At 38.1% G+C, this 18776-nt stretch overlaps 1 protein-coding gene across 3 annotated transcripts in view; it reads left to right on the forward strand.

Moving 5' to 3' along the window:
- The window catches only part of nectin1b (nectin cell adhesion molecule 1b), a 287273-nt gene that overhangs the window by 98790 nt on the left and 169707 nt on the right, over positions 1-18776 (forward strand). The window contains exon 6 of one of the 3 annotated variants that reach the window (XM_055173652.2): positions 7280-11400. The exons of the other annotated variants lie outside the window; for them this stretch is intronic. Within the exon in view, the coding sequence (XP_055029627.2) occupies positions 7280-7785 (506 nt within the window). The 3' untranslated portion in view covers positions 7786-11400. Of the gene's footprint in view, positions 1-7279; positions 11401-18776 lie in introns of those variants that run through there. 3 annotated transcript variants of the gene reach the window in all.

An 18776-nucleotide genomic window follows, 5' to 3' on the forward strand; every position in this document is an offset into this window, starting at 1 on the left:
GGAGATCATTTTAGCTGAACAGCCTATCATTTTTTGCACCTCTTTATAGGTTTTCCCCTCTCCAATCAACTTTTTAATCAAAGTACGCTGTTCTTCTGAACAATGTCTTGAACGACCCATTTTCCTCAGCTTTCAAATGCATGTTCAACAAGTGTTGGCTTCATCCTTAAATAGGGGCCACCTGATTCACACCTGTTTCTTCACAAAATTGATGACCTCAGTGATTGAATGCCACACTGCTATTTTTTTGAACACACCCCTTTCAACTAATTCAACTAATTGCCCAATTGCACAGCCTTAAGAGCGTGCATATCATGAATGCTGGGTCTCATTTGTTTTCTGAGAATCTACTGAACCTACTGGTAACTTGTTTGCCACGTAGCAATAAAAAAATATACTAAAAACCTTGATTATTCTGGTTAGTCACATTGTACTGCTATTATTTTGAACAAGACTGTATTTCTTCATACTCACCCATTTTTTTAATAAACAATGTCTTTTAGGATTCATTGTGATGAATGAAGATTTCTTATTTTTGTTATTAATCTGAATTTGTGGTGGTTTAAGCTAGAGGAACATTGTCATTCTATAAAGCATTTTATTGGACAAAATGTCGATACACCTTTGTGCCATCAATATCATTTGCTTGTTTTCTCATTGTAGAAAGTAGATATTAGATATTAATCCATACATTGGTTTAAAAAGTGGACAAACCAAAAGAAAACCTTGAAAATGTTTATATTTTAACCCAGCAATGAAAATATATATTGCATATAAACAATATATACACATATATACTGCAGTTGAATCGATGTTAATTAGAATGCACAACCAAAAAACGAGATTTCTGACCAATTAAAAAAACGATATATTTTTTTTTAATGATGCAGTTTTGGACCTGCATCCCGTTGCATGTCGCACATTATACATCCATGCAGCTTGATCCAATAATCATCTTTCATGGTTTTCCAACAGTTTATCTTACCATTGAACTGGTTGTCCATCACAACTCAAGGTTACGGCACTATCTGCATATTCCCAGAGGCTTGTTAATAGGCGGCCTCTTTTGTTAGCCATACTGGTATCAGTGCAGTTGGAGACACGCCGCCAGTGAGGTTTTATCTATCTCCTGACAGGTGTAGCTACTGGCAACATGGCATTGAAGTCTGAGAGTCCCCACCGATCCCCTCCTTGTAGCTATGATACGTGTTTGTCACCTCCCTGCACCAATCTGCCATCCAGTGAAGAAAAGCAGCCGGTCTCTGTTGAATTATTAATGTTGTGTTAATATGATTACTCCTGTGATCAAGAACAGACCCACCACACGAATAAGTTCAGTGCACTTCACGATCCAACAGTTTTGGTTTGGGCATAGCATTATAATCAAATTATGAGTTTAGGATTTCTTTGACATGTCCTTACTCAGTCAATATTAAAGATATCAAGGTTATATTTTCACAGAATGTTCTTTACATTATGCAAGATGATTTTACAGTATGTATTAAGCAGTAAAAGACAGGCACGGTCACAAATACCATTTGTCGAGCATGGATGAGATGTTTGAGTATTCGTAGCAAGAGTAGAAGTTGGGATATGGAGATCCAGACTAGTGAAGAGAGGTGTAAAAACATCTTTTCATTCCCACCATCAAGGCTCTCATCTATCTCTTCCATAACTTTTGATTGTTTGAGAATCCTTGTGAGGCTAATGAAGCCATGCAACGTTCTTTAAAATAATATTGAAGGTGTTGGGGTTGTTAGTAAAAGACTAGCTAAGACAAGTATTACATGCATTATTGCTACTATACTGTTTAAACAAATGCACTCAGTGATTTGTTAATCCACTTAATCAGAACAAATATAGATCCTTATTAGCCTCAAAACCCTGCAAAAAATTGTGCTATACATTTTTACGGTGGTCATTCTGTAGTTTTAGTGTCTGTCCGGTTGAGGCTCGTTACCCCTACCTACCTACAATATACTATATGTATAAACACATAAGTTCAGCTGGAAAAGAATGAGGGATAAAGACCAACGGGAACAAAACGAGTAAGCCAATTAGAGTGATGGAGAGAGAACCGAGGAGATACTGACAGAAAGGTGCAAAGGAGGAACGAAAAACGAATTAGAAAAACAGGCTTAGTTGCTTTCAAGTCCTCTAGTCTTGTGGATTTCTCTCTCGCTTCATAATGAAGCCCCCAGTTCATATAATCCCATTAAAGGCCAGATTAAGACTCGAGAGCTGATAGATGAGAGAGTGGCCACACCACTGGCGGCCAAACCTCAGTTTGGACGCTCTCTGAGTAAACACAGAATAGACGAGAGAGAAAGAGAGAGAGAGAGAGAGAGAGAGAGCATGACTGTTCTTTTGGATGAATGACTTTAGCATTGGAGTGTCAAAGTAATTAAACTTGAGAGGAAGACTTGTAATGGCAGATTGTTCCCTTGACCCTTCATTCTGCAGAATAGTGGCCAGTTAGCTTAGGCATTTATACTAATATTAATAGGTATTGCTTTGACAAAAATAATGGTTTATATAGTTGAAAATGAAATAGTTTAAAAACCCATTATACGTCATGGGTGGTTTAGTGTTTGCGTTTCCTGCTTTTTCTCATAATGGCTAATTACAAAAGTGACTTTCTTGCCAGCAGATTAATAATTCCTTACATTATCATAAAACACACTGTATGGAAGCGTATCCAAACACAGATACAAAAGTATTAAAAGGGTTTAAGCCTCTTAAGACGCATTTTGCCATTACCGTGCCGATGACAAACCTTTCAACCTGATCATAAAGTTCCCCTCAACTGTTTGAGTAGTTAAAACAGGTTGTGTTGTGGGTATTTAGCTTTAAAAACGTTTGTGCCGTTAAACTGGTTGCAGGTAGCTGGCTATAAACAAGTTTATGAAAACTTGACTTGCTCTGCAAGATTCTTTTCAAACTGTTGTTTTTCTGAAGTGGGTTTTTCATCCAAACGTGAAGCAAATCTTTTCACAGAAAGAAAAACAAATTAGCAAATTAGTTGCATTTCCATCAAGTTGTTCGAGTGAATGACGGTGGTATTGGTAACCTAGTAACCAACAGTTAATAAAGCAAGGCACACTTACAAAAGGGATACAGGACTGCATTTAGTTACGATTTGCAATTTATTTTCCCAAACTGAATGCAGTGCACAGAAGAAGACATTGCAAGGACATTGCGATGACGTCGACAACATCAGCTGATACAGCTTAATGATCAGTCACGTGGGTTTAATGTTCGCTACCTCAGAATTTATTCGGGAAATGCGTTTCCATCTCCCATTATTCGCAATTTACTCTTTTTCGCATAAGTCAAAAACCACCTCAAGCAAGCGTAATAACTTTTTTGTGAATTAAGTGATTTAAGTGATTTCCATCACTTGTTTCTTATGCGATACCTCAAAATGTGCATAAAATCAGGGTGATCGAAATGCAGCTACTGACATAAGTTGACTTGAAAGAATAAAAACACTAAGGGCGCGTGCACACCAAAGCTTTGTTACGTGACTGAAAACGCCCGGCGGACAGCTTTATATCAGCCGACTGCCAGCTTTCTTCAGTTGAGCGCTTTGGTAGCTGTGATACTTCTGCTTTTTTATCAGTCATTGTATGATGCGCTGGTTGGTTGTTGTGATATCTGCCCCCCCCCTCATCCACTGTGATTGGACGGCCGTGTGAGAGAGATCCAAAGTTGAATATTTTTAAACTCTCAGCACTGAGCGCGGAAAAAATGCTGAGCGCTGGCTTTCAGCATGGAAAAAACTGCCAGCTGCTGGCTTTTTTGAAAAACGCTGTGCTTCCATTGGGAACATTTGAAAACATACGCCGACCGCCGGCGTAAAAGCTTTGGTGTGTAAGCCTAAGAACCTGTTTACACTACACATGCGAACATGCAACGCATATATTTTAACTTAAGGCCTGACATTTTTTTTTGTTAAAACACTTAATTCTGTGTAACTGGAACAGGGCTCGGGAGTGCGACCAAATTGACTGAGGGTCATACTTAAAAATTAAATACACATTCATAACTCCTGACAAAAATGAAGACATTACTGTCACTATAGGATTTCAGAATAAAATAAAGGTCAAAAGCTGAATCTTAAGTCTTAACGCTTTTTAATGCCGTATAGTTTTTGAGGTACGTACATTTAATTCAATTCAATTCAATTTTATTTATATAGCGCTTTTCACAATTTGGTAATTGTATCAAAGCAGCTTTACATAATAGATGCAGTGAAAAGCACAGAAAATCGACAGATAGCACAACATAATACACGATAGCACAAGCAGCTAAATTTGCTGCGGCTATAAATCAACATTATAAGCGAACGTATTACTAATGTAACGTATAGAAGTTAAGCCCAAGAAGGCTGCCTCCTTGGGTTGAAAAACCCCCTAGGAGAAAAAAACCCCAGATTTTTAGCTGGGGAAGTAAAAAAAAGTCCTAGGAGGGAAAAAAAAAATATATACATTGAAACGGATAAGGAGATTAAGCGGATATTAAGCGGGTTCTGCCGGTGGTCATAGGTCACGCATCAGCTGGACATCACGTTGAAGAACAGCCAGTAGATCAGAGGTGTGCCGACTTTCACATTTACCGGAACTGGATCTGTTTGTCTCATTGTCCTCGGGATCGAGGACGAGACAGGGAGAGAGAAACAAAATCTTATTAGCGTAGGGGCCGTTCACATGAGAAGCAAGTGTCATACAGTGATGTGGTTTTAGTCAGCTTGGTTAACAGTAACTTTGAATTAATGTAAATAAAGAACTCTTTAGGATGCCAGCGTCCTCGTGCGGGTTAACAGGGTTGGGTGCTTATAAAACTGCGGCGTTATATGCGATGCAGTAAAAAAATTGGGTGCACCTAACTTTTGTTCTGGCACACCAGTGCAACCAGTGAAAAAAGTTAATCTCGAGCCCTGCTGGAAGCTGTTGTACACAAACGTGGACAATTACACTGCTTCATGTTCTAAGAAAAATATTTATTATTATATTTATTGGTTCTTACTGACCCCAAAATAGCTGGTAGAAATCTGAAAAAAAAGCTCTGGTCTTAGTGGGTTAATGCTACTTAAACTTAAAAAATTAAGTAAAAAAATGTCAACTTGTTTTTATAAGTTATGTCAACTATTTACAGGTCAACTTAAAATAGTACATTGAATTGTTTTAACTTCATGCTGTATTTTTTTACAGTGTAGCCTGAAACACTGTATTACACTTTACATATTCGCTTCCAGTCATTTTTTTGTCTTTTGTGCGTGTATGCACGTTCCCAAAGTGTCTTGTTCGTTCCCCCGTCATAGCATTTAACTTCATATTTTTAGATTAAGCCGCAAGATGGATCGAATCTCTTGAGGTTTTTCCGTTTTATCACTGTAATACTTCAGAAGATTTCTAAGCGTGTCAGTATGACATATCGACGGTCAGTGTGCGTGTGGCCCGGTACCAGACGGTTCCCTTTCACGTCCAGAACAGAAGCTCATTAAGAAGCTGGGATATGTCAAATGCAGCTCACCTCGACCGTCTTATTACTGCCTATATTCAATAAGTCACTGTCGCATGCAGCAGCAGATGACCTTTTTAACAGGCATATTCTATTAGCACATGTAAATGGCATAGACTTCAGACTGAAAATATGACTGCGGGAGTCTAGCGTCTACTGTTTGCTTGTTATCATAAAGCTGTAGCGTGATATTAATACAGTAGTATGTGAGCAGCATGCGGTCTTTGCCTCAGTTGTGTATATGTTTGGTTGACAGCAGTTAATCTTAAACTTAATATGGATTGGGATTTAAGTTTTACTAAAACTGTGGCATATGGTGGAGGTAGTTTGCATCTGCTTTCATGATTCCGGATTTCATATGCTGGTTGACATTGGTAGATGTTTGAGCAGGCCTGGTGCAATGCTTTGTGGTTATGTTTACAAGGGGTGTCAAACAAAGTAAAGTCTTGGGAAACAACGTGTAAGCGTATAAGCTGTTAATCCAGCAATTGTAAATGATCCAGTCCATAAATGTCTTGCTTTTCCGTGTATGTGTATGTGTGTGAGCGTGTGTGACTTTCTTCTCCAGCTGTAACTACTGCTCTTTGCTTATTGTACTGTAGAAAATGGACTTTTTGCATGGGCTTATTACATGGTGTGCGATTTGCTGTCTGTTGGATGCATGTCTTTCATGTGCTTTGAAAACAAACCCATAAACCACTGTCTCAGCTGTAACCACGTATTGTGGGTGTCAGTACAGTAGGCTTCCAGTGGATTCATGTTCCAACAGGATTTGAAAAACCACATGGCTGTTTTACTGTATGCACTTTTGAAAGCTCAACAATATTGTTTGGCTTGCCTTTCCCTTGAACTGTTTTCATTGTTTATCTAATTCATTAAATATAAAGGAAAATGATTGTGTTTTATAGCATAAATTAGTTGAACTGTGTCATCCAATACGAGCCAACAAGGTCAAGAGCTTCAAAGAAGAGCCATCTGTACCCGCTTATGTTGAATTTATGATTTATATGCCTTTCTGACTAAAGTAGTGTTAGCTTTGATCATTGCTGTTAATGGATGGTTTATGTAATAGAGTTTAAAGAGGTGCTGCTGTGAATAACTGAGAAAGAGTTCACACTATGGCCATGACGTTTTAATAGGATGGTGGACATTGGCATACGATGGCCAATGAGAATTTTTATAGAGGCGGGTCTAGCTTCCACACTTGATTTCAAAATGACTGGGCTAATTCCAAAATGCATGTTAAGGCTAATTCACACTGTCCCGATAAACGTCAACAAACTAAATTTCAGCTTTTGTTTGGTTTAGCTGGATCGGTTTGTTAACCACATTAGTGTTTGTTGGAGACGTTTCAACGTGACTGTTTCCCAGCATTCTTAATCCAAAAGCTATCTTTAGAATCAATACATGTTGCTGTTTATTGGGGCGATGTGGATCAGTCTCTAAACATTCCTATCCATCAAACAAACCATTGGTTTATTTGTAGCGTGGAAGCTTTGAAAGCTTTCGGTCATTTTGAATGCAAACGGTTTGACATCTTTTTCCATTTCATAACATGCATGTGACTATAAATCTTCAAAGCTTGCTTTCCTATATAAAACTGTCCTACTGTATCAGTTTGGGTGGGGGTGGGCGTTTCTTCCTGACTTCCCATTTGTTTTTCCTACCCTATGTTCCTTACCTGCACCTGCACAAATGCACCTCCTTCCCACCTGAGCACTGACACTCTCCCCTCCATTTGTCTTTTCCTTCCCAGATTTCCCTATCTTACCAACTACTATGAACCCTAAGACCTCACTGGAACAGCACGGTTCTGGAGCGGCCATCGGCGGGGCGGTGGGTGGCGTGGCACTGCTGATCGCCGCCATCGCTCTTCTGGTCTTCTTCCTGAGGCGTCGCCAGCGCACCTTCAAGGGCGATTACAGCACCAAAAAGCACGTGTTTGGCAATGGCTACAGCAAGGCGGGAGGAGTACCAACACATCCACCAGTGCCTAAGAACCTGCAGTACCCCGACGATTCGGACGATGAAAAGAAGCCCGCCCAGATTACCGGGCCTGGCAGTTTCGAAGGCGGCGATCGGGATTTCGATGGCAATTCCGAGGATTTGAAGAGACCCTATTTCACCGTAGACGAAGGCGAAAGTCGCGATTACGACGAACGGACTCTAGCTTTCCAGTACGACCCCGAACCCGAGATCACCGACGACATGGTGTCCCAAACCGACGGCTCTGTTATTTCAAAGAAAGAGTGGTACGTGTAAAGCGGCATGCAACGGAATGGAAACAAAAAAGAGCAACAACCTTTTGCCCTATCCTGCATCCAATACCACCCAGCCACCTCCATCACTAGAACCCTTCATGTGTTTATCCCTACCTGCACCTCACCCCAGCCCCTTACCCGGTAACCTTATCAGAGCCCATCAAAATAAACAGCTGTAGAAAAACAGCTCGCAACATCATTACATATCCACATGCTTTGAAAAAAAACTGCAAGAGGTATTCTCACGGACTGAGACCAGTCAACATCCGCTAAGGCTGGACAGGCAGGTTGCTTGAAAATATCACATTGTATTATCATTTTTTGCCTCATTTTGTTGTCATAAATGTATTAAATGTGTAAAGAGAGACTGTAACTGTTTTGGGAAGGGGTATTTTGCTGGTCATATTGTGAAAGTCCTACACTGGATGTACGATTATTTTTTATATCATATTGATTTTACTTTAATGGACTTTTTTGTTTGTCTGTTTTGTATAATCTTGCTTTTTATATGGAGTGTTGGTTACCAAAAAAAGGGGGAACTTAATATTAGAAATTGCCGATAGATGTATGAGGTCAGAGGTTAAATGAGCTAATCTTATTTTATGGAAACAATTCTGCCATTTTTGGTGAAACCAATTCGCAACAGTAATAATTCAAAGACCCGGAGTTACGGTGTCCGAATGTGGCATTTCAATACAATGGGAAAGAAAGGGTTCTGACTTCTTTTCAAAACAAGTATTTATTTTAAGACACATCTACGAGGGCTCTGCATCTCAAAGCACCCATATGCAGCATTAGTCATAAAGCGCATAGCTGGCAAAAATGGGGCATAGACAGATAATGCAACCCTCACCCGCCTCCAATGCTGTACACTGATAAGAGTGTGGGGTTGATGTGTTTGAAAATAAATCCTACAGCTCTTCAGTCTTAGCGTTCATCATGTACAGTCTTTTCATAGCAACGCTATACCCGGATCCAGACATAAAAGGCCAATCATGTATAATATGGTGTTGTTTTAAAGACAGAACCTGTTTGTTATTTAGATTTGGTGATGTGGTCGATTATGAGCTACAAATGTTTCAATGCTAATGTTTAGTTTCACAGGATGTTGTTTTTACAAGCACCATTTAGGGCCTTTGCGATGGACGCTGGAGAACGTAGCATTAAAGGCAAGGGTCATGGGAATGTGCAAAGTCTGGAGCCAAAGGTAAACTTGGCAGCGATCGGCTCCCGTTGGCCGAAAAACACATGCACCGCAGACGAGCATGAAACCACCTGCTGGATATTCGAAAGCACAGTGCTGCTAGTCTGCAGTCAGGAATGCTTTCCAAACGCTGTACCTGATCCTCTAAAAGGAGCAGATTTGTTGGCTACATATTAATCAATATTAAACGGCATCAAAACTGTTCGGCGCAAAAGGAGCGCAAGTTGGAATTCATCTAGTCACATGGACATCAGTTGGCTCCAAACCGTACGGACATCCAAGCCTTATTTTAATGCATGTTTGTCTGTTTCCCTTTCGTTTGATTGGTTGGTTGGTTTAGCCAGAGACTTGATGTTTCTCAAGAGGTCCGCCAGGGTATTGCAGTTTTGTGTTTGTGAAAGGGTGGGCAGTATTCACCGAAACGATTTCATTTCCAGAGACAAATAAGCTCACCGACTGCATCCATAACGCCCTCCAGACTCCAAAAAGAATGCATTAGTGGAATTTATCATGAAATATTTAATTCCCTTGCCTGCCTTAAACAGGGCTCTGGATAAGAAATAGAGATTAGGATGCTGAATCGCTGTAATCACACAGACAATCCAGGAGGACCCAAGGAAACCTTAGATGAAAGCCACTTATACGAGCCGGTCCAGACAGAACCTGAAATGCACTGAAGCAAAAATACGCAGAATGGATTTGAACATGTGAGTGTGTCACTGTACACTCCTTAAAGGAACAGTATGTAAGAAATTTATAGCAATTAATCATAAAATGGCCCTGATATGTCACTAGACATTAAGAAATCATTTTCATTTCAAATACTTATATCACTGACAACAGTGGTCCGGCCAGGATATTGTCATTTAAAAAGTGGAGTTGCAGCCCTCAACTGATGTTTATGTTGTCATTTTGTGTTGGCTACCAGTTGTGTGATTGCAATACCCGTTTTGGCCACAATCCTACATACTGTTCCTTTAAATGATCATCAAATTAGCATATTTGAATACCTGAATAGTCCAGGTATAGGACATGTGTACTTCAAATTCATGATAGTCTCAAAATCTATATAGTCTCAATTCATTAAATTAAAACCTCAATGCTAGACCTCATGCTCACACATTTTCCCTAAAACAATCCACATGATGAAAAACTGTACATTTGTCGCTTAGTTTAATGATTATATTTTAGCTTAATTCAAGTGAATGTGCAGCGTTATTCAAATTGCAGTGCCTATGATGTGAGATGTAAGGTTTTACTTTTTTATGTCCGAAACTTGTACATATAGTTTGATTTTTAGGTTTTTTTTATCGTGTCCTGTCTGCAGTGTTACTGTACATCGTTTTAGGACAGTAGCATGACAATATCATAAACATATCACGAGTCTGAAATCTCATCGCCTGGACTTCAAGTATTACGGAAGCTGCAGGATTTTTTAAACTTTTATGAATTTGCGCGTTTCTTTGCTTCGATAAATTAAAAGCGGGCCATCGCTGGCATTTAAAAATAAAAGACATTTCTGCAAGATCAGTCGCGATTGAACGGACTGGCATTGCTTTAGCTAAAGCACAAGCTTTTTTCGAATCGGTTTATTAACAGTTTTGTTATTTCTGCTTCTGTCTCATGAACAGACTGTTTTGACCCCTGTGCACCCGGGGGTTTGTTTATTGAGGGTCCTTTTTATTTTTGTCAAGCTAAGCACAAGTAACTTATCCACCAAAAGGCTGTAATGACTTGTAAGAAGACTCGAACGATTATAATTAATTTTCAAGAACCATATCGGCCGTTTGTTTGTTTGTCTGGTGGCGCAGTTGATGTTAAGGCTTTTCCGCACAAACGCATGGGCGTACATTATTTCTTTTTTTTATATAGCTGTAAAGTATTGATTTTTGTATTCCTTTTTGATATTTTCATCAGGTTGGAGTCTTGGTTTTTTCATTCCACTGTGTCTTGTCTTTCTAACTGCCCACTTCAAAGCCTGACATTCCACTGTAAATAATGTAATGTAAGTTGGAGATTATAGCTGGGTTTACTGTACTGTATGTAGAGGGAAGAGAAGCAGCGTGGAGTCTGCAAAATAATTTAGACAGCTCAGTTGGTTGGAGATATATAGCTTATTGCCATAAATCTACTTTAACATTGACTTTGGTAGATACGTTTTGATATGTCAATGGCTTCTGTATAGAGGCGGGGGGCCGATGCGTTACGATGACTTTGTACATAACTGCAACAAAACAAACGAAAAAAGCATAAAACAAACAAAAAGAAAGATCTTGTCTTCATGCAGCCGTGTGAATGTATGTCTGCTGAGGTCGGTAATGATATGAAAAATATATATATTGTTCACATGTGTTGACCCAGTGAAGTAAACTGTATTTGCTTTAAAACATTAAAATGATTTCAATGTTCAAATACGCTTGGTCCCAGTTCACTCTATGGATGTTTATTCATGATTTTTTATCCTCACAATTGTAATTATGAGCTTAGAACTGAGAATCGAAATGGTTTGAGACCTATACTGAATACAGTACACTACGGTGTTCACTTGTTTAAAATGTTTTTAAATGTTTAAATTAAAAAAGAAAAATATAAAAATATCACATTTATTTCTTGGTAACACTTTACAGTACAATATGGTTGTAGGGGTGAGCGAGGCACAAACAAACACGGGGTTAATTGTAACACGGCTACTTATATATATATATATATATTTCTTACAGTCAGAAGATGAAGATGATCTCCTGTGAATTTGTGAAAAGTTTTTGATTAAGATATTGAACAAAGAGTGTTATGGAGGCATAAAAGTAAATTTCTTCTTTTTTTCATTTTTTTTTTTTTTTTTTGCTGAGTTGGGTGTGTAAGTCACTAAATCAAACCTTATATGATTTTAATTACTGTCTTGTTAAGTAAAACATAACACCATTTTGAAACATGTCAAAAACTCCTAGTAACTGATAGCTGGGATTGAAAACATCGGGGGTTATTTGTAATACAGTGTTACAATTAAGCCTCAGATAATGAAATGAAAACCATGTAAATACTATTCATCAAAATGATAACTGTTAATATAATATCAGAGGAAATAAGTCACAATTATGACTTTTTGTCTTAATTGTGCCGTTCTTTCAAAAAAATCTATTATATGGATTGATGCTTAATAAGGATGTTTAGATGAAGGATCATGGATGGATAAATGTGTGGATATCTATCTATTATAGGCAGATATATAAACAATATCCACCTTTAGTATATAAACATAATTTTATTGGATTATTTGTGTTTAAACAAAATTTTCTAGCAGGTGTTATCACAAACCCTCTGTTTGTTACAATGAACCCCACCTATGTTGTACTGTAGGTTGTAACGTTTGCACTCCTGTCACTTTCGGTTGTACGATAACGGTAGGTCCCACGAACAAACTTTAAGTGTTCATTTGTAACAGAGATGTGTGTTTTGATTGTTTAAAAAATTTATGTTAATCTAACTTAATTTTTTTGAATTATAGAGACAAAGCCAAAAAGAGTTAGTTTGTGCACCGCTCTCCCCTATTTGTTAATACAACCTTATTGTATTAGGTAACATGAATTAGCAATGAGCAATATAGATTGTCAGCATTCATTAATCTTTGTTAATGTTAGTTAATAACAAAACAATTGTTCGTCGTAGTTCATTGTGCAGTAACTATCTAATGTTAATGTTATAAGTTTTCATTTGAAAATGCATTAGTAAATGCTGAAATTAACATGAACTAAGATATCCAGCCAATAAGAGCCCCACATGTTTAAATAAGCAATGAGACCTAAAGACAATAAAGAATGTCTAGTTTAAGGGTGACAATGGAGATTTTTTGTGTCAACATAATTTAATTAGGTATATCCGTTATATAAAACTTTGTTTTGCAAGTCATTTTAACCTACTAGTTTTGACCTGTGATAAGGCAAAATAAGTTTTATTTGTTAAGTTAAAGTAAAAAAATATATATATGTTGATTTGACAAACAAATACTACTCCATAGTTTTGATGAGTTTACTTTTATATTAAAATATATACACTGTCAGAAATAAAGGAAAGGTACAAAACTGTACCTTTTCTGTCACTGAGGCTGTACCTAAGTTTCCGTTTCGTACCTTTAAAGGAATACAAAACAGAATACAATTTTGGGTAGATTACCGTACCTTTAGGACCTACATTGTTAGAAAAAAGTACAAATATGTACCCTAGGGGCCCTATTTTAACGATCTGAAACGCAAGTGCGAAGCGCAAAGCGCAAGTGACTTTGTGGGCGGATCTTGGGCGCTGTTGCTATTTTCCCAGCGGGAGAAATAACTCTTGTGCCAGGCGCAAATCAATAAGGGGTTGGTCTGAAGTAGGTTCATTATTCATAGGTGTGGTTTGGGCGTAACGTCAAATAAACCAATCAGAACGCTAACCAACATTCCCTTTAAACGCAAGGGCGCAAGTTCCATGGCGGGTTGCTATTATTATGATGGATTTACCAGGCGCACGCCAGGAGTGGTTCACAGCCGAGAAGACCGACGTTCTTGTAAGAGCAGTCAAAGACAGAGAAGTTGTTTTGTATGGGGATGGGAGAAACCCGCCCAAATCAAAGAGGCGTGAGAGGAAATAGCCACAATGGTCTCATCAGCTGGCATCCCCATCGTTGCACTAAGCGCTACAATGATGTCAGGATACGGGGGAATCCCAAGCTAGCCAGCATAAATCGGGCACGCCGTGTAAAGGGAGGTGGATCTGCCTCTACACATGACCTGACGCCAGCAGAGGACATCGCTGCGTCCACCCTCACCGCTGAAAGGGTTTGGGGGCTTTGAAATCGGAAATGCAAGCAAGGTCCAACCCCAAAGTACACTTACAAATCAAGTTCATATACATTAAGGTTTCTTATGAAAACATTTTAATTATTATTTACATAAAATAAACGTAATACAGCCACACAACAAACTTATGAAAATATTTTAATCGTTATTTGCATGATAATTTTTTAACGCAGCGCCACAATAAATAAAAACTATCACCACAATGCTCACCACTGTGATTTCCCTTATCTCATGTGTTAATATTTTTATTGTAATAATTTATGATTTGCAAAAATAACTGTTGCATCTGTGTAGATTAGATAAGCAAAGTGTGTGCGTGTTGTGCACGCTATACATTATGATCAAGCATGCGCCCTTAAAATAGCATTATGAACTACGCGCAATGCGCCACTGACTTTAGACTAGTTTTTTTTTGGTTAGTAGCGCAATTGTTTTTTGAAACTGCAAAATAGCATAAGAGATGGTTTGCGCCGGAGCACGCCTCCTTTTTTGCGCTGAACCGCCCAGGGAGCGCAAGTTCATTCCCTAGTTTGCCGACGTGCGTCTGTGGAGGGAAAAACCCGCTGTACGACGGTGCAAAATACGAATGATACATGCGTCACTGACAAAGTCAATTGCGCTGGGTGCAAGATAGGGCCCAAGCTGTCAGTGGGGCAGCACCCTTTAAAAAGGTAATTGTATAGACCATTAGGTACAGATAGGTAAATATTTAGTACCAATATGTACCTCTGAGATACTAATATGTATTTTTGAGGTACTAATAAGCTCTCTTTGGTCCCAGTATGTACCTCTGTACTAAAATGAAATCCTTAGGTGCAAAGCTGTACTTTAGGAACGGGTACAGCCCCAGTGACAAAAAAGGTACAGTTTTGTACCTTTATTTCTGACAGTGTATAATTTGATAAATATAGCATGAGTAAGTGACCCTTAATCTACAGTAGTGTGTGTATACATATCAACATATTAAATAGCTCCTATTTCATTGCTAAAAACAACGTTATTTTGTGTATTTGGTAAAATAGAATGTGTTTGCCTAGTTTATGGTTAAAAAACACATTATTTTCCACATACCGTACATTTTTGTAGCTCCAGCTCCATGTTTGAAAGATTAAGTTAAGTTACAGGCTGTGAGTCAAAGCGGGATGAATTATGATAATGTCGGTCTTGTCTATATCACCAATCCCAGGAAGTAAACTGTTGCCTACAATCCGTATGTTTGTTGTAGTCCAAGAAAAGAGATTTACGTTAGAGACGATAACTCGCATCATTGTTTACTTTGGGGTTTGTACCTTTTGCATATCGTTAACATGTACTAATACACACTCACACATCAAAGGAAATGTAAAAACATGAATTGGATAATTGGTGCTCTTTAACAGCATCTGAAACAACCTTTTTTGCGTATTGAAAGATGTTTATAAAGCCTTTGCAAATTATACATTGGTTGTATTTAGAAATGATTGAAAGAATAGAAAATTGTTTAGTTAATGCATTTACTTAGTTTAACATAACAGATGTATTCTGTTCTTACATATTCTACAAGTTGACTACTTTGTATGAATAGTGCAAAAACATATGCTTATCATACAAAAACAATAATGAAACCCCACCTCTAACCCCAGTTCTGTGGTTTTTAAAAACTTGCGCTCATGCCACATCACACATCAACTAAACTTTGTTGCAATCGTTTTTTAAAGCTTGTTTATTTTCTATGTCCCTGTTTATAAAGCAAAATTCTTGATTAAGATTGGCCTGCACAACATCAATCTCTTTTGAAAACTTGTGGGGATAATCTGTAATGGTGAGCCAGGTCTCCTCAACGAACATCAGTGATGCTCTGGTGTCTTTGGGGTCTGTTGAACATATCATCCAAAGATCATGTCAAACAGCATGTATCCAAACATCTGGAAAGGCTTCCACAGGAATTTGCTTCTATTCACCCAGAAGAGCATCAGTGAGGTCAGGCACCAATGTTGGACAGTAGAGGTCTGGCTTACAGTCATTCCAGTTCATCCCAAAGGTTTTCAATAAGTTTCGGGTCTTCACTGTTTATCCCTAAATACAAAACATGCGATAAAAGAAGTAAAGCTGTCAACTGACATGAATTAATAACTGAAATAATTACATGACACAATGAATATAATCACAATTAGTCACATGCATACCGAATACAGGTGTTTGAAATTGCACTTGCAGATGTGAAAATGTGCCTTGTGTGAACACATTGTGTTTTGCTGCTTTAATTAGTAATAAATTATAAAAAAATGCAAAAAAAGTACAACTTTGTACATTAAGAGTGCATATTAGTACCTTAAATATACTTTTTGGTATGCATACCTAAATTGTACATATTCAGATCTTTTTAAAGGGTACTGCTGCATTGACAGCTATAGGGATACATTTTTTACCATATTTTTTTGAAAACGCAGATGATGGAGCATAAATTGGTAAGATCACATTGCATAATCATGTACTTGAATTAGGTAAAGAAAATTACTCTTAAATACTATGCCATTATACAAGACTCTTGCATATGTTGCGCCTTTGAATGGTTTTTGTCTTTGTACAAAATAACTGCAACCACAAGCTTTAAAACCCAATAGCACTAACAGCTGGATGTGTCCTCCCTACAGAGAAAACCGATAGCTCTTTGAAGCCATGCGAATTATCCACTTTTGCACTTAGAAATCACAGTGTTTAATCTAAAAAAAAAAATATTAGAGCTCTATATTTTTACCCTGCTCGATGTGAATGAGAAATATAATGTGCACGGTCCATTTTCACAGCAAGTGCAGTTGCTTTTCCATCATCCAGTAGTTTTAAATGCAGCCCTTCATCATCTCAGAGGAGACTGTAGAGCTACTGGCCAGGAGACCAGCTGTCCCTGTCCGTCTCCTCAAAGCCCTCTTTGTAGCCCCAAAGGCCTTTGAAAGCATATTCACTTGATAAGCCCAAATGATACAGAATCGGCTTCATTGCATCCGGAGCTGACTGTCATGCTGTGTCACTCATCAGACACGGGATACATGGAGACTCTCACGGTGTGAATTTATAAAATGGTGCTATTAAGATTTGTCATGATTTACAGTGGGTGACATGTAAACCTAAGTGCTCCACTAAGGTGGTGGCCATCTTGAAAAATGGCCGCCATCTTGAAATTTCAAGTGGCTCGGACAATTTTCTTGTCAAGTGACCCATGGAGACTGCTCATGCCAATTTTCACGCTTGTATCATAAACTGAACGATTCTGCCAAACATAGGCACTTAGCCGCTCCACTATACACAATACACGCTGCACAAAGCGAGAGAGAAACGAATCCATATGCAAGATGGATTATTATAAAATCCACGTAGGCAGTCAAACAAATCCAATCAGGGTAATCCAAAGGCATAAATCCACAGAAACAGAGGCAGGGGTCAAAACCATGAACAAGAATACTAAACAGACAATGAACAGGAACAGAAAACAAACAAGAACCATGAAACGCCCGGTCAGGTAGCTGTTACACATACAATACTTCGCAGTCAGATAATCTCAATGAACCAGATTTATAGTGAATAAATATGAAGTACAAAGTGAAGTGTGACATGACCAGAATTCAAAATAAAAGACTGAAAACAGAACAGGATATCAAAATAAAAGACCTAATAACAAAATAGAAGACAAAACCCTTACATATAGTCAACTTTGTGTTCACATGTGGTCAAGATCGCTCTAATCTGATGTTAGCATAATTTTCTTATTTTTTGGCTTAAAAAGTGTACGCAATACAGTTTTTGTAGGTATGAATGTTAAAGGAACAGCATGTAAGAAATTTATATCAATTAATCATAAAATGACCCTGCTATGTCACTAGACATTAAGAAATCATGTTCATTTCAAATACTTATATCACTGACAACAGTGGTCCGGCCAAGATATTGTCATTTAAAAAGTGGAGTTGCAGCCCTCAAATTATGTTTATGTTGTCATGTAGTGTTTTGGTCTGATGCGCCACCCTCCTTCTATCTACCAATCACGAAGTCAGTAATGTTTCAGCATACAGGTTGCCAACTCTGCTCTAATTACCACAGCGGATAAAAAATCTCTAATGTTATGAATCCGAAATACGCCGTGAAAGTCTTAAATAAAACAAGGATTTGTATAGGAGATGCCTTTGAAAGATGGAGACGGCTGAAAACGGAGGAGAATTTGAATCCGTATAACGTTATGCCTTCTCCATAGTAGAATCTCGCTGCGTGCACAATTATTAAAAAGCAACCTGGATTGAGGGTTATTTTATACAAAGTCTGATGGAATATCAATATTTTTCATATGTAGTACGTTTGTGGACCCAAACTGCAAATGGATGTTCTATTGTGAATGCTTGGCGTGGAGATTGCCTTGATCGTGTAACTTTATGCCTTCTCCATAGTAAAAGCGCGCTACGTGCACAATTATTAAAAAACAACCTGGATTGAGGGTTATTTTATACAAAGTCTGATGGAATATCAATAATTCTCATATGTAATATGTTTGTGGACCTAAACTGCAAATGGATGTTATATTGTGAATGCTTGGCATGGAGATTGCCTTCATCACGTAACTTTATGCTTTCTCCATAGTAGAAGCTCTGTGTGCACAATTATTAAAAAACAACATGGATTGAGGATTATTTTATACAAAATCCGATGGAATATCAATATTTCTCATATGTAATACGTTTTTGGACCCAAACTGCAAATGGATGTTATATTGTGAACGCTTGGCGTGGAGATTGCCTTGATCGCGTAACTTTATGCCTTCTCCATAGTAGAAGCTGCGTGCACAATTAATAAACAACCTGGAATGAGGGTTATTTTATACAAAGTCTGATGGAATATCAATATTTCTCATATGTAATACGTTTGTGGACCCAAACTGCAAATGGATGTTATATTGTGAATGCTTGGCATGGAGCAGCGCGAGTCTGG

This window comes from Misgurnus anguillicaudatus, chromosome 15, assembly GCF_027580225.2.
Source record: "Misgurnus anguillicaudatus chromosome 15, ASM2758022v2, whole genome shotgun sequence".
NCBI classification, from domain to species: Eukaryota; Metazoa; Chordata; class Actinopteri; order Cypriniformes; family Cobitidae; genus Misgurnus; species Misgurnus anguillicaudatus.